Source organism: Anguilla anguilla, chromosome 5 (genome assembly GCF_013347855.1).
Source record: "Anguilla anguilla isolate fAngAng1 chromosome 5, fAngAng1.pri, whole genome shotgun sequence".
Classification (NCBI taxonomy): domain Eukaryota; kingdom Metazoa; phylum Chordata; class Actinopteri; order Anguilliformes; family Anguillidae; genus Anguilla; species Anguilla anguilla.
Genome location: NC_049205.1, coordinates 47,923,501 through 47,939,447, shown reverse-complemented (window position 1 = coordinate 47,939,447; position 15,947 = coordinate 47,923,501). Strand labels below are relative to the sequence as shown.

The 15,947-nt window shown below is 41.3% G+C and overlaps 1 protein-coding gene across 1 annotated transcript; it reads left to right on the top strand.

Moving 5' to 3' along the window:
• Positions 1 to 453: 453 nt before the first annotated feature.
• Positions 454 to 14,124, top strand: fah (fumarylacetoacetate hydrolase (fumarylacetoacetase)). The gene is made up of 14 exons (XM_035420099.1): positions 454 to 708; positions 2,254 to 2,364; positions 2,664 to 2,785; positions 4,052 to 4,101; positions 5,035 to 5,125; positions 5,658 to 5,755; positions 5,883 to 5,935; positions 6,502 to 6,601; positions 9,533 to 9,663; positions 10,141 to 10,216; positions 10,744 to 10,790; positions 11,175 to 11,276; positions 12,173 to 12,290; positions 13,212 to 14,124. The coding sequence occupies exons 1-14, from the start codon at positions 547 to 549 to the stop codon at positions 13,286 to 13,288; spliced, it is 1,338 nt and encodes a 445-aa protein (XP_035275990.1). The 5' UTR covers positions 454 to 546; the 3' UTR covers positions 13,289 to 14,124.
• Positions 14,125 to 15,947: the final 1,823 nt, after the last annotated feature.

Genomic DNA, 15,947 nt, shown 5'->3' with positions numbered 1-15,947 from the left:
ACTGCTGTTGAATGGCTGGACCGCACTACCTGGAGAAGACTGAGGGGTGACCAGAGGGGTCCTGTTTTATAACGAGATGGGGGCCCCTCTCCCAATAGCCACCCAATTATCTCACTCTATTGTTTACAAAAGATGAGGCAAGTTAAATCATGAAAGCGTACCTGTTTGTTCATTGTGATGGAGATTGCGTATCTGTATTTTGTCTTTACTGTTGCTAAGACATTTTCATATTACTGTATGAATAGATAACCCAGTTTCCATAAACCTTTTCGATTGTTTTTTTTTTTTTTTTTTTAATGGTCAGCGAACAAGTTGTTGCCTACTCTGTCATTACCGCACTGAGAGGCGCCGAAACTATCTCCTGAAGACAGAAGCACGATTTTTTCAATATTCCAAGTTAAACAATTTCCCTCAGAGGTGAACTTGCTGAGTCATTTTAAACATGTTTCATATTATTTCCGAGTTCTGGTGGAAGGGTGGATATTCCAGACTGTACTCTGATTGGTTCTTCATTCATACTGGGGAGGTGGTAACTGTGCCGTCTGCATGGCGGTAGGCATCTGGAAGAGGTTACTGGCTACACTATTAGTGCTGAAAACTATCCCCGAGCTGAACTGCAACCTGAAAATGTCTTTTATAAAAGTGGACGAACAATCTGATTTCTCCTTCCACAATCTGCCTTACGGTGTGTTTTCGACCCCAGACAACGTAAGTGAACCGAATACCTGTCAACAAACCTATTGCTTTATGGCTTTTGTCGCGCAAGTTTGTCTTGAAATGGTAGCTTTCTTATTAAATGTTCAATGAAAAATTAATTGCGTATGTTAAGGTGGTAGCTACTGTACTTGCATGTAAGTCGACCCATGGGACGTCCGACGTAGCAGCATGGTATTATGAGCAAAGTAAAGGCGTTAATAAAATTTTGACTTTCTTGTTGTATAATACATGGTTTAGGTTGTGTTTGAAGAAAACGCCATTAATGAATGTAGACTAATGCAATTGTGTAAAATGTATTACCGATCTCATGTCAGATTAGCCTACTATTTAAATGACTAGTTTGCTAAATCTTGTAGGCGAACGTTGGGGTGCATTAGGTGATCGATAACTTTTGGTCACATTTGGGTTAGAGTTGACTAGACCTACTAACATTGGCTTCAATACACCTAGGCTACTCGATTTCCTCCTGGGTCAACTGCAGTATGTTTGCCTGGAGTTTAAACCACGGGTTTAAATATCATATACGCGATACTACATCAAATACCTCGATACTACAGAACTGCATTACAGCTGCAACGACTGAATCCTTATTCGTAGCTATGCTTTTGTGTATAAGACCTGCACCTTAATTATAAATATTCTTTAAAGAATAAGTCACTGTTGGTGCAACTATTGAACAATGAATGATGAAACAAACATATGCAGTAACTCTTCTACTACGGCTGTAGAAGCTCAAGTTGTTCTGAAGTTGCACCTTCCTGTTTTCTGTTTGGCAGAGAAGTAAGACACTTTTTGCAGACAGCCACAGAGATTCTACTCTTGAACGTGTTTGTTCAAATGGCAGAAAAGATTGCCTACATTTTCAGAACTGTTTACAATACTGGACCCTGCCAGTATAGTATAGACAGGACTGACAGTCAGTCCAGAAAATCTGCCTGGTGGGTGGAGTGGACCCGAGTTGCCTTTTCTGATTATACATTACTGGCAGACAGCCATTGCAAGGCTTAGCCAATCACTGAGTAGGTGGGCTTAACGCTGACATTATCACCTCATGTTTCTCTATTCCAAAAAAAAAAAAAAAAAAAAATGTGATGTCTAGCTGACTGCTTTGCATTTTCCTCATATCATCACGTTTCATACTTTGGGCATGTAAACTCAGAAACTTGATGAGGGGAAAAAAATCAGATCAAATAGATCATACATGTTTCTGTGGTGAATCACTTAATTTTGCTGACATGTTTAATTTCATTAGCTGTCCTTGACTGTGTCACTATGATTTGGAAATACTTTTGCTTCCTGTTTAATCTACATATTTTAAGCAGATCTGAAGAAAAAATGATTATCGTATATTTGATTTCATGGTAATATAAATGCATTTATCTCTAATTGCATGTGTATGTGTGTGTGTGTGTCACTTACCTGGACTTACAGAACATGCCTATGATATTCTGTTGACAAGTTGTGCTGTCACTAGGTTTGTATCGCTGGGTCCACTGGTAGGCCCGGTAGTCCTTAAGCGGTCTTTGTCACTCGCAGCCTAGGCACAGAATTGGCGTTGCCATCGGGGATCAGATTCTTGATCTCAGCGTGGTGAAGTCCCTCTTCAGTGGACCTGTGCTTTCCAGACATCAGGATGTGTTTGATCAGGTGACTGCTCACACCCTTAAAAACTCTGGTGATAAAGCTTTATATACAACACCAGCTTAGTCTTCTATCCCCACAGTTGCTTGATAAACTCATTTAAGGTTTGCAGATGGCAGACTTGTTGCATGGATTTTGGTTTTTGGACTACTGGTAACATAGTAAAGAATATACATTTAAACCCTAAGCCTATGCTGGCTTCTAAAAGCATATCTTTTAATCTGAATTGCTTTCTTAAATATCCAGATGTATAAATGCACAAAAACAAAACTTAGCAAGTGATGACAAATGCTTGTGATTTTTAGGCAACCCTAAATGCTTTCATGGGCCTGGGATACGAGGCCTGGAAGGAGGCCAGGATATTTCTGCAGTCGCTTCTGTCTGCTAACGAGTCCACTCTGCGAGATGACATTGGCCTCAGGAGCAGGTTAGTCCCTCTGTGTTTGACCTCGTAACATCAAAGATTGCCTAGATCCAGACAAGATCCCTCCTGATACGGCAGCAAGCACATCTAGAACGATCTGTTTCTCTCACTACATGTACTGCAGATAATAAGATGTAACAGGAGAGCTGTTGTACTTGAAATGGATAAGAGTGGTACTGTCCAAGAAACTGACATTTTGGGAAAGTGCTACCTGTGCTAGTTGCTGGTGTGGGTGTACTTAGGCTTTCAAGATTTTCATGCCTGAGAAGCCGGCAGGTTTTTCAGATTGTTCATACATTATAAATTTTTTCTCTTTGTAAAATACTTGACAGTCCTGGACAGCTATACCCACAGATTTCTTCCAAAGCCATTTGTTAGGGTCCATAGATATTCGTAAAATATTTTTCCTTGCCCTGGGTTATAGGTCGCACAAACTATGGTCACAAAGCTTTCACACGTTATAACTTCTCACAGCCCTCTGTCATCCACCCTGCATGTGTGTAAAGCGTAAAAGTTTAAAAGGGATTTATGAAGTGGACCACAGAAGTTAATTCAACCCGAGTTCTGTCAGCAGGCCCAGGGGACACCGGTGGAAATGAGTTCAAAGGGAATTTCATATTGCCACTTGAAAGTACTTATTCACACAGAGTTATTAATGCATGGAACAGCTTCCCAGGAGTTTTAGTGCAGCACTTGAATCATTCATTACCAAATCCGAAAAGAGGGGTAGTTTCTCTCAAGAGGCACTGTCAATGTAATCTTCTGCAATTTTTTACGCCTGTCTCAAATATCATTTTAAATGTACTTTTTATTACTTTGTTTATTGCGCTTACAGTTTTCAATGCATTTCATGAAACGAGGCATCCAGATATGATTTTGTATGATTATAGATACAGGAAAAATGACAAGCATAGATGGACCAGAGATGCTGAACAAGAAATATATGTATGTATTAATACAAGACAAACAATACAGTCCTCCAATACTTGGAAGTACAGTAGAGTACAGGATGAGAGTGAGTGTGGAGTGAAATGAGTTGGGCTGTCTGCAGCATTCTGTGTGTGTGTGTGTGTGTGTGTTTGCATATTATGCATAATATGTGGGTATATTGGATCCAAACCCTGGCTCCTGTTTTTACTTTGGACCAAGTATAAATAGGCCCTCTTTGGCATTTCCATTCCATGTTAACTGACTTTTTTTTACACGTATCTATACACGTTGAGTGACTTGAGTGACTTTAATCCTGTATTTATTGATCTTTTCTTCCAGAGCTTTTGTTCATCAGAGCTCAGCAGTCATGCATCTCCCAGCTGAAATTGGTAGGTGGTCCTTCAATGTCAGAGTGCTGTCATAGCCATGCAGGTGTCTGTCAGTGACGGGTATGACATCTTTCATTTGCGCAAAAAGCTTCTGGCTGCAAGTGTTGTGTTTGAACTCCCTAAAGCACCGCAGTGACCTTTACCCCGTGCCTCCTTCATGACCCCACGGTCAGATCTGCAGTTTCTGTGGAAACCTGAATGAACTTCAATCTGTCTGAACTTCCATTTGAAGAGAATACTGTTTTTATTTTGGAATAGAATAGTTTTAAAAAATCAGAATGTCTAGGGCTCGATTGATTGATTAAAACAATAAAGCAATATAGCCACAAATCAAAGCAATAGCAGTACATGTATTAAACATTTTCAGGGATGTAAAAAAAGTCAAGGACTTATTTTCACTGTCTTAATTTTTAAAAAGGCAGGTGAACAAGCTTATTGTTTCTGGTTGATTTAATTTCAATTTACCTTAAAGTGCATGAAAATCTGCAATGTAGTTTTACGTAATATACAATATAGATATATAGAGAATTGTTATTAATAGGCATCATGATAAGATGCTTTATTAATCACCCTAGACTTATTTTTCCTCTTAAATGTATGGTTTGAATTTATTTTGTTGGCCATTTAGTCATGAAACACAAGGGGGCACCATACCATAATATTTTATGAACACTCAGTTTTACCACCAAAGGCTGTAAAATGACTTCCCTTCTTTGTTGCATCTTAATGCTTCTATGTCTTAGGTTAAGTCATGTCCCTTGTGTGTTATGTACAATATTTGCAATCAAAGGCTTTTTTTGTAATAGTTTGACATCCCTGCATTAACATTTTAGCATACTCATGTAATGGATCCCATGGAAATCACAGGTAGCATGGCTGTGCTTGTGTCTTTTGGCTTCCCTGATCTTCTGTTCCTCTTTTTCCCTGTGTCAGGTGACTACACCGACTTCTATTCTTCCCGGGATCACGCCACCAATGTGGGCATCATGTTCCGCGGGAAGGAGAACGCCCTGATGCCCAACTGGTAATGTCTTTTAGGGCTTAACACCACCCACTGTGTGCGGCCAACTCTCTAAATAATTCACCGGCCTGGTGGTTATGTGATCAATTTGAGGAACAGGAAAAGCGGAGGTTTTGTGTATGCTGTGCTCTTGATAGAGCTGTATTTCTGGCCCTGTTATTCTCGGGGAACAGCCAAGGTTTGTTTGCCAGAAGGTAGAGCAAGGCCTGAGCTACGATGTGTAAGGGCGCAAAGCTCCTCTAATTGATTTCAGTCCCGCTGGGCTTGTCTCCCAAGCCTGAATAAAACAGCCCTGTCTAAAACAGTTGCCACATTCTTGCCATCAGTGCCACTTTCTGATTGGTCAAGATTTGCAATGAGTGAGGAATTGGAGCTTCACCAATGTTTTTTTAATAGATCAGAGTATGTTCTGGCCTGAGTGTGAATTGATCCAGAGTAGCTGGGCCAATGTTGGAAGGTAGTTTTTTTGGTTTGGGGGAGGGCTGAGGAGAGAGGAGAGGAGAGGACAGGAAGTGACTAGGAACTCTATTCTCAGGTTGAGGCTGCCTGTCGGCTACCATGGAAGAGCCTCGTCAGTGGTGGTATCTGGGACCCCCATCAGAAGGCCTATGGGCCAAATGAGACCTGATCCATGTGAGTGTGGGGATCATACCATCTTTTGGCTTATTTTATATGCTTATTATTATTATTATCATTTCACCCATTTAAATTCTAATTGTTTTTTTGCGGCCCTTTTTGAATTCACTTCCACCAATCACAGCTCAGCCCCCGGTTTTTGGACCAAGCAAGCAGTTGGATATTGAATTAGAAATGGTGAGTCTGTGCTGAAATACTTCTTGGAAAGGATACAGTACATCTGACATTAGTTGAACAACATATTAAATTATAGATTTACAGTTACAGTCAAAAGCAGTCAAAATGTATAGTTTAAAGCACTTGAATTAAGGCACTTGATTCCAACTGAGTGCCCTGCATCTGAAGTCACATTTAATGGAATAATTTTAGGTCAGAGCAATTAATAATGCAGCAATAAAATGCTTCCTCACCTTTTTGCTTCAATATTTTACTTGTGAAGAGGGTTAAAGACAGTATGGTTTCACCAACTCCTAGACAGGGTGGGGTTGTGAAACTGAATTAGGTCAATGTTGACATACTCTATGCGCAGCTGTGGCATTTTGACTGGTCAGGGCTTTACAGTGCTCCCATTTTAGGAGCATTTACTTCTGCAAATTGATGTGTACTAACTGACAAAATAATTTGTGAGAACATCTACTAATTCGGGCGCATTAGTGTGCTCTTAAATTTTTCAGCTTAGGAGCATGCGTGCTCCTTAGAAAAATGTTAGCATGCTGATTATTTTAATTCCGTGTTTGTGCTAGGCCTTCTTCATTGGAGCTGGAAACAAGCTAGGAGAGCCCATCCCCATTGAGCATGCTCACAAGCACATCTTCGGAATGGTCCTCATGAACGACTGGAGTGGTGAGATTGTCCGTGATGTCACACCTCTCTGCATTATACTGAGGAAGAAGGTTTCTGCTGGGTAGGCAAAATGCAGCACATAAGGGAGTCACATTTCTCCAAATGTGATTGGCTGCTTATTTGTGGATGTTTTTTTTTAATCCAATAATTTATTCTGTGCATGTGTGGCACACTTCCCTCCCAGTGGTTTTGATCATTGTAATGGATGGTTTGCATATGACGTGTACTGTTTAAGTATATGCAAGGTTAGGACGCATATAAATACTGTGTGCATCGGATTGTCTTGGGGGGTTTCTCATTAAAGCTTTATCAGTGTCTTGGTGAGTCTTTCACCTTGACCTTGAATAGGTCCATTTGAAACAGGGAATTTTTCTTTCTTCTCATCTTCGGTTGTCTACTTTCTCTCTTGAGAGAAATGGCTTCTCACTTCGATGACATTAGGTTTGATCTGACCCGGAAATCCTCAGCCATCAGACCTCTGCTTTGAGCCAGTGTTCAGGGACAGGCCCGCAGATAAACGGAACAACCTTGTTTTATTCCTCGAATGCACCTGGGTAGAGATCCTCTCTGTGCCGGGTGCATGGAGGTCATTCTCATCAGCAGATAGATTTGGCTGGCGTAACTGTAAAGAGTCTGAATGACTTACTGGTAGTCTTTAGTGGAGGCCGGCCAGCGGTCTAAAGATTACATCGCCTGGCACCAATTAGCACTTCTGCTGGCAATGTGCTACTGGCAGTGGTTCATGTTGTCCAGCTTAATAAAACTTATAACAGATGAAATTTTATTATCTTTTTGAATTTTTTTGAAAAAGGGAAATTCACATCTTGCCCCCTTTCTGCTCAAGTGTGCTAAGTGGACTTGATATGATTTGGTGACACCGTTCCTCTATGCCAAGTTGTGTTTCACAGCAATGGCTACCTTCAGTTTTTTATTACTCCAGTGCCAACATCCACATTGGCTTCCTCTCAAGCATACCTGCAGAAATTGCTTTGTTACGGCCCATCTGCAGACAGGCGAGAGTATGATTGCGGTTTCCGAAAGGTAGTACAGTACTAAGAGGAAAACTGCCTGCTTTAATTAGGCTTTTTGCCGTTCTCATTTTTTTACTGGGAGAACTGTATAAACAATGGGGAACTGCATCTGTGGATTTGTTTAAAACAAATAGAGGTATTGCAGCTTTGTAAATGGAGGGAACAGCAAAGCTTCTTTTCTCAGTTTGTTATCATCTGTTAAAATCTGTTATCATCGGTCTCTCTTCATGTTATCATCTCTCAGCATGTTATCATCTGTTATAATTTGGTTGGTTTTCCTTTTTAGTTCTAACCAATGAAATCTTCATTGTGCATAAACCAAACATTGCTATCTATATGGCTTGTGGTGTCTTTATTAGAGATTAATAGGGAAAAAGAATAGCATTTTTAAAAATGCCTTGTTACAACTGTTATGGAAACAGTTGTAACAGCCCATCCTGTTGGTACAACATGAATGTTGGTTTTTTCAGAGGAACAAGCATGCAGTCGCAACCAGCTGTTTGCTGCGATTCGCTCAGCCAGCAGCAGTCAGTGGGGGTTACCCTGCACTCTAAAACCCTCCCTCCATAATTGCGTGTCCGCTCAGAAGCCCAAAATAACAACTTCTGACTGTGCTGCATTGCTCATCATTTCCACTGGAAACTCTGGTCTGTTGTAAAGCCAGATTGTGTCATCGGCTGAAAGAGAGGAGGTTGGGTTCCCGTCCCCCAGGAGCCGGTTCAGAATGCTCAGTTATGCATACGAGCACTTGATACATATTAGTCGTATCAATTTTTAATTTTTTAACAGAGTGCTCCCGTAATACGAACCCTCCCTTATTTTTCACATCCTGAAGAGTGGGTGTTTTTGTTTGACAGTCCGGCCTGTCGTGGTTTTGCACGATTGCTTTTTTATGCCTAGTAGGCCTACTTAAAAATGATTTTTGTCAGCTTTCAGGACCAGGATATGACATATAATGTATGCGTGTTGCTGCCTCCTTGGTTGTGGAGTGGCTCACAGGATCTGCACCAGTGCTTCGCCTTCCTGGGCTGAAGTGCTATCCATCCCGTCGTTCACACGCACTGCTGTTTCGCTGCTATTTTTCACCCAGCATGCACTGCACTCTAAATTTCTACCCACAATAACATGAACATGTGTATGTGAAACCAGCGGTGTATTCAGCTAATATATCAGACCTTTACCTGCAGGAGCCCAGCTGTCAGGCTGTGCTGAATGAATGATAATTATGTGCGGGTGGGACTCCTTCTGGTAGCCATTACCTTTTTATTTAAAAAGCGCTTTTTTATTATTTCGCAGAATGGGAAGCGAAAAGCTGTAGGTAATGAGCCATCGCTGCTCGCTTTCAATATGCGAGCTTTCAAGAAGACAGAATAGGAAGGAAGATAATGGTTTGTTAGTGAGAATCAGGCTTTTATTCAGCAGATTATCAGGGTGGGTAGCTAATGCAGGTCCGGCCGTCTTTTTTCAGTGAATGGCACCCAGGACAGCAGTAAAGATATGGGCCGCTCGTTTTGCTTTCATTTTTTGTTACTGATATCCAACTATGTATCGATTATACCAATCTACCATTTTTACACCATTGGCTGTCTTAATTAGCTCTCACCAGTGTATGTTCGCATCTGCTTTCCCATTTATTTTTAATATTTTGTTTGACAGTTGCATTTCTACATTCTACAGATCACTGTACTGTAATAGCAGTGTTATTGTCAAGGGTTCAATAAAATGTCAAATAAAATTTATAGATTTTTAAAAATTGCATGGTTAATGTTCAGGTCCATACAGATATTATATATTTGTGATTCCAAATAGGATTCCCGTCACTTGTGTTACAGTTCGAAGGTGACTGAAGTTTAGAAGTTTGAGTGACTTTGCTGTGGTTCCCTTTTTCACTGTGTTCCAGCTCGGGACATTCAGGCCTGGGAGTACGTCCCGCTCGGCCCTTTCCTGGGAAAGAATTTTGGGACGACGATCTCCCCCTGGGTGGTCCCCATGGAGGCCCTGCTGCCGTTTGCCCAGCCCAATGCAGCGCAGGTAACGCGGGCACGGAAGCAACGGGATGGTGCGCAGGGCTCTGATTGGCGCACGCTGTTAGGCAGCACGCGGAGCTACCGCGGCGATATTTCAGCGTGATGGAAAGAGACCGCACCGCGGGGCGCCGCCGTCGACTAACGAGCAGAGATGAAATGGATTATGCGCACGTTCATGAGTTATTAAAGCAGCCCGCACTTCCACTCCGAATCGCATTCCGCGGTTGTGCCTTTTCCAAAAATGGGAAAGATGAATCTCCTTTGTTTGCAAGGGCTCTCCGAACTGGATTTGGGGACCAGGACTGTGTCCCAGTGTAGTGTGCTATCAGTCTGGCTTGGGCATGTTATCTCAGAAGCCCAGAGCTGTGGGGGCTCTTAGGGATTCGGGGGGGGGGGGGGGGGGGGGGGGGGGTGGTGTGGCACCAGCTCCATGGTTTTCATGTGCCCTCCCATCGCTGCCCTTTGTTCTTTGGCATTGCAGGACCCGGAGCCACTTCCGTATCTGCGCCATGCCGATGCCTACACATTCAACATCAATCTCTTCGTCTCTGTGAAAGGTACCAGAGACACAGCACTGCTAATTAAACGCTGTGCTAAATCTCGCTACTACAGAGAACCTGTTCGCCCTAATAGTTGTAATGGGTTGTCATTAAATGGTCTTTATCACTACCGGCTAGTTTAATTGCCTTAATTTTACTGGCTCATGCTTGTTATTTTACAGTTCGATCTTAAATTTTCTACTTCTATTTCGAAGGTGAGGACGGCTAAATGTTACCGCCTCTGACATAACAGTAATTAAGGTTATTATCACCTGTTCGGTGGAGAAGCCACATGTTGGCGTCTCCTATGAAGACCCTTTTATGATAACAAGAAACGGAGGCGTGTAAAAAGAATCTGAAATGCAAAATCTGTTCTGGTGTTTCTTTGTGAGATACAAGGTAATGTGATTTGCAATGTGCAATGCAGGGCTGTTTGAAAATGAAGAGTAGCCAGCTCTGTCCTTACAGCACCAATATTTGGTTGTGACCGAGCTGACCTCATAAATTTTCCATGTGTGATGTCAGTTTTTAACGTCTCCCCCTAGGCGAAGTCATGAAGGAAGCTGCCACCATAGTCAAGTCAAACTTTAAGGTAAGATGAGGTCCAATTTTACTCTTTTTTATAGTAGAACTCAAAACCCAGATATTCATTTATAAATGAAGACACATTGATACGCTGGAACAGACCGTTAAGCCTGATAACACACCAGTAAAGAGTAGTCCTATCATGTCTGCGTAGAGGAAGTAGCGGATAGTAGCGGATGAACTCTTTTAACCACTGAATCATGGATCGGGATGATCTGATTTCTCTCTAAGTCCACTTAATGCCTGGGCTTATCTGTAGAGACGAGGATCAAGGACAGCAAGGAGAGGCACGATAGACTCCAAGCACTCTGCAAAGGCTGATTGTGGAGATCAAGGCTTCTCATTTGTTAAGAGGCATTGACTTGTTCTGATACAGTATGTCTTCCTGCAGTACATGTACTGGACCATGAAGCAGCAGCTGGCGCACCACACGGTCAATGGCTGCAACGCCAGGCCGGGTGACCTGCTTGCCTCCGGGACCATCAGCGGGCCGGTGAGTGCCTGCAGGCGTACGCGGCGTGGTCTGAGTGCGGATCGAACCCCGTGACCCCAGAGGTGGCAAAAGTTCCCCATGGGAGCATTTTAACCCTTGTGTTGTCCTCAAGGTCAAAAATAAGTAGCTTTTTCTGGAATGACCCTACCATTAGAAAAAGTTAAACATTGCCCTTTTTTGTATGTTTGAAAAAGCGGTATACGATTAGACTACAAAGATTGTATTATTTATGAGTCTTTTTTAACCCTGTGGTCATAAAATCAGAAGTCATAATCAAAGTTAGGCGGCACGCGTCTATTAGAGGAAAAAAATTCATTGTGACGTGTTTAGTAGAAAAAACGAGTGGTGTAGACTGAACAAATACAGTCTCTGGATTGCGAAGTAGGAAAACAGTTGACATCCCTGATGAAGACCTAGAGTCTTCATGTGTTGGTCTGTTTCATTGCCTTGTTCTAGCCCATTAATAAAGGCTTTTTATGTATTTTTTCACTTGGAGACAGAGTGCCTTGGCCTTTTTCCTTAGTTATGGCACTTTATATTTTTATTCACTTTCCAGAGGCGGTCTTCTTTGAGGACTGTTGTTCCGTGTTTGTCTTACCAATGAGCACCTGTCGTTCCTAGACCCAAGCAGCGCTTCTTTTTCCGTTGTTTGAATAGTAGGAAAATAGTTATCTGCCAATTTATTGATGAGTGACAAGTTGTGTCTACATTAAAAAATATCTATTTAGAGTTTAAAATTCATTTTCAAAAGTAATTTTTGACCCTGTGGATACAAGGTCCATGTATTACATGAAGACAGCACGAGGGATAAGACATTCACTGCTAAGGTAGATATGTGTATGTGTTTGGCTATGTTGTGCTAATGTTTTACCATCTCTGCGGTTTGTGTCGTTCAGGATCCTGAAAGCTTTGGCTCAATGCTGGAACTGTCATGGAGGGGATCAAAGACGATTGATCTCGGGGGAGGGGAGACACGGACGTTTCTGAAAGATGGAGATGAGGTGTCAATCAAAGGTTTGTACTGAAGCTGTGCTGGCATGTGCTTTTTTTCACGCAAGCGATAATCAAACTGACATAACCATGTGGCTAACCAGGCACGCTTTGTCATGAGCTATTTGCAACCAATGGAATGTCCTTTAGAAATCAGCTAGATACATATGTATTATGATAAGTTCATTCAAGACTAAGTTAAAAATAATGCTTTAATCTGCGAATGGTATCAGTACTTATTTGGCTTTCAGACAGTGATCTTTTTTTCTGGTGCCGTTTGATGCTCTCAAAGATAATAATTTGAAGCCAGATAAATAAAGCCACTTTAGTGATGTGTGCCTTGTGTGTATGTGTGTGTGTGTGTGTGTGCACTGTGCAAACAGAGCTGTGGTCTAACATGCCAACACATCTGTTAAAGCAACCAGCTGACGTGTGCTATGGAAGAAGGGCATCCACTCTCTTGTTCGTCTGTTCTAATCATCGTTGATATGAGGAAGAAGAATGTGTGGGGAAGCTGTCAGGAACAGCCGTTCTATGCCCTGCCAATCAACCCCTTTACATAAGCAGCTCAGGCCATGTGTATATAGTCCAAGTAAAACCAGTCAAGCCTGAACTGAGCGTACTGAGGAGATTTCTTTGGTTGTGTTTGTATATCCCTGGAGTTCTCAACAAGGCCGGTCATCATTCTGCCATTTTAAATAATCCCTTCCGTTTCATTTTCATGCATTGCCATTTTTAATTAGTGGAACGTGTAACGGTTTTTCTTTCAAAGTGAAACACCAAACATCAGGCTGGTCCCAGCAATGGCGATGAATCCTGCTGATGATGCTAGCGTGATGATGTTGCCGTGTCGATGGATGGTGTTGATGGCGCGAGCACGTGTTTTGGTGCTGACTGATGACGGTGATGGCGTGAGCGTTAACGTCAGTGTCCCCTCTGTCCCAGGCTACTGCGAGGGGAACGGATACCGGGTCGGCTTCGGCAAGTGCACTGGAAGAATCCTCCCAGCGCTGCAGCAGTGAAGGACTGCCCATGCCACGATTTCCCACAGCCAGTGCCTATAAGTGCCACAGAACTCCTACGGGAAGGAGATGTTCCAGAACAAATGTTCTCATCAGTGTTGTTCAAAAAAGGGATGGCATGTATGTTTTTGATTGACCCAGACAATTCTTTGTATGCAGTGAAGGATATTTTAGATACTTACAGAAGTTTATAGTGACCTGCCTGCTTTACAGTGGCATTCAGGGGTTTGTAGTTTAAAGCAAGACAATACACTTCAAGTAACTCTAAAGCAGTTTATTGCAATTATTGCATCTGTGTCACAATGAATGGTTTCAGATTAAATTAATTAAATAAATGAAATAATGTAAGTGTGTATTGTGTTTACTCAGTTTCCCTTTGTCTAATGTTACATTTTTTCTAAAGATGAAATCATTCAGTGTGACAAATATGTCTCTATGTGACAATTGTGTCCTATAAATGTCTAAAATCTCCTTCACTGCATGAAGAAATAGTCTGAGCCAATCAAAAGACAAACACTTAAACTGAAATTATATTTTAAAAATCCAGAAAGTGAACTGTCCCTTTAATGACTGTACGGCCAGTTTAAAAACTTTTAAGTCATTTCATTGGGGCTGTAAACCCTGTGTTGTGCCTTTTATAAAATATTTTTTGAGAAAAAGAGTTGTTTAGCATGCTAATGCATGCTAATATGTTAGTGCCAGAAGCAGTGTTATTTTGATCGTACGTGTGTGGGAATTTAATTATGAAGTCTGGATCTGATTCCATTTTAACTGTCCCTTTCTGTTTCCTAAGATAGGCCAATTAATTGGGTCTGAAATAAAGAAAACATCCAGTACTTAGCGTTTGCTACTTTTTTTATTTACCGCACTGTTTTCTTGATGTATTGCTTTTGTTTCTGTAGTGCACAGAGAGATGCGTCTGTTTGGATAAGGAAAGCATATAAATGAAAACACATCTATCACACCTGGCATATTGTGTGTGCCCAGCTGTACACTGACTGTGTCAATCAGGATGTGTGCCAGTCTAGTGGCAGTTCAGGACAACACCAGACCTTTAAACAGGGTCAGCTAATTGGTGGTTCTAGAAAGAACTGGAGCATCTCAGCATCAAAGTGCCACCAGGGGTTTATCTAAATGAGCTTCAGAGTTTTTGGATAATTACTGTAGTAGCTTTGGAAAACTCAGGAGTTGAGATAGAGCATCTGCTTTTCTGTAATTCATTTTACAAAATAATGATAAATAATTAGGATTTTGTTTTCATGAATAGGAATGTTACGAATAATGGTTGTTAGAAAAACATCTTCTGTTTTTAGCTATTAAAATGGTAATCTGCATAGGTCAGAGAAGAGGACACTCTCTTTATATAATGAATATAACCATTGCAAGCCTGCATTTGTCATTATTAAGACTGGACTCTAATGGAAACCATTCCTATTCAGAGGAGTGTAAGCAATAAAAGCATTCATTTTTGTTTTTAAGCCATTTTTCCTTTTGCCATCTTTAATGGAAACAGTATTTCTGCTGGGGACATAATCTTCATCAGATGTTGCAGCTGTTCTCACCAGTGGGATTCCAGGGATAGGCCAGTGCTGTTGACTGATAAACAAGATGAGGAGAAATTCTTGAAGGTACTGACTGGGTTATTCCTGTGTGGGGGGTGACTGCGGTCAGATGACCTTGTTGTCACAAGAGCTTCAGAGCCAATCTGTACAGTAATCCTGATACCTGTCTCTCCCTCAGCTGACAAATAATCTCCATCTATCTATCCCTTATATATACCCGGTTATTCCTGGTCAGCGTCGTGGGAGGTGCTGGAGCCTATCCCAGCATGCATTGGGACAGAGATAGGAACACACCCTGGGCAGTTCACTAGTCCATCGCAGGGCACACCATGAACCATTCACACACATTTTATAAAATTGTAAAATGCGCAAAGTTACTTGAAATAATTTAGGATATACTGGGTAGCATTGCTTTGAAATGCCTGCTTGTTTAATTTGTGTCAGCAAAGATAGCTAATATTGTTTCTTGTAACTTAATTTTTAAATATTTATATCAATACTTTTAATGGCAGGCCTAGATTGCACGTTTGAAAAAATGACTCATAGAGAGTGCTTTGTATGTGTGAGTAACTTGGCATTGTTGCATGCACACACAGTGCAGTCTATTTGGACAGTGAAACATCTTTTGTTGTTTTGGCTTTACCCCAGCACATTGGATTTGAAATGAAACTATGAATGGCAGGATTGAGGTGTATGGAGGAATAGTCCCCCAATTTGTTCACCGATCTCATTAATCACTATAGACGATAACTAATAGCGTATCCTTGCAAAGGGAGAGTGCACAAAGTAATTAAGGCAGGGGTCTGAATTATGAAATAATGCTTGTTAAAATATTATTCTCTGAGCAATTATTTTATGATAAAATAATATAATTATGTGTGTCAAGATAATTAATTTGCTTCCATGTAAACAATACCCTTGTGGTTATAAATGGGAATATGATGAGAAATATTAAACTGTTGTTAAACTGTTTGTACTGATAAATTCATGCACGTATAATGAACTGTGTCCTATGGATCAGAAATAAATCCATGGCAATACAAGGCTTCGCTCAGTGGTGCAGAAATGTTGATGCTGTGGCAGTTTATGAATGTCAA

Coding starts and splice junctions, on each gene's coding strand:
- fah (XM_035420099.1), top strand. CDS start 547: ATGGCGGTAGGCATCTGGAAGAGGTTACTGGCTACACTATTAGTGCTG. Junction 4,102..5,034: donor GCATCTCCCAGCTGAAATTG/GTAGGTGGTCCT, acceptor TCCCTGTGTCAG/GTGACTACACCGACTTCTAT. Junction 9,664..10,140: donor CCCAGCCCAATGCAGCGCAG/GTAACGCGGGCA, acceptor TTGGCATTGCAG/GACCCGGAGCCACTTCCGTA.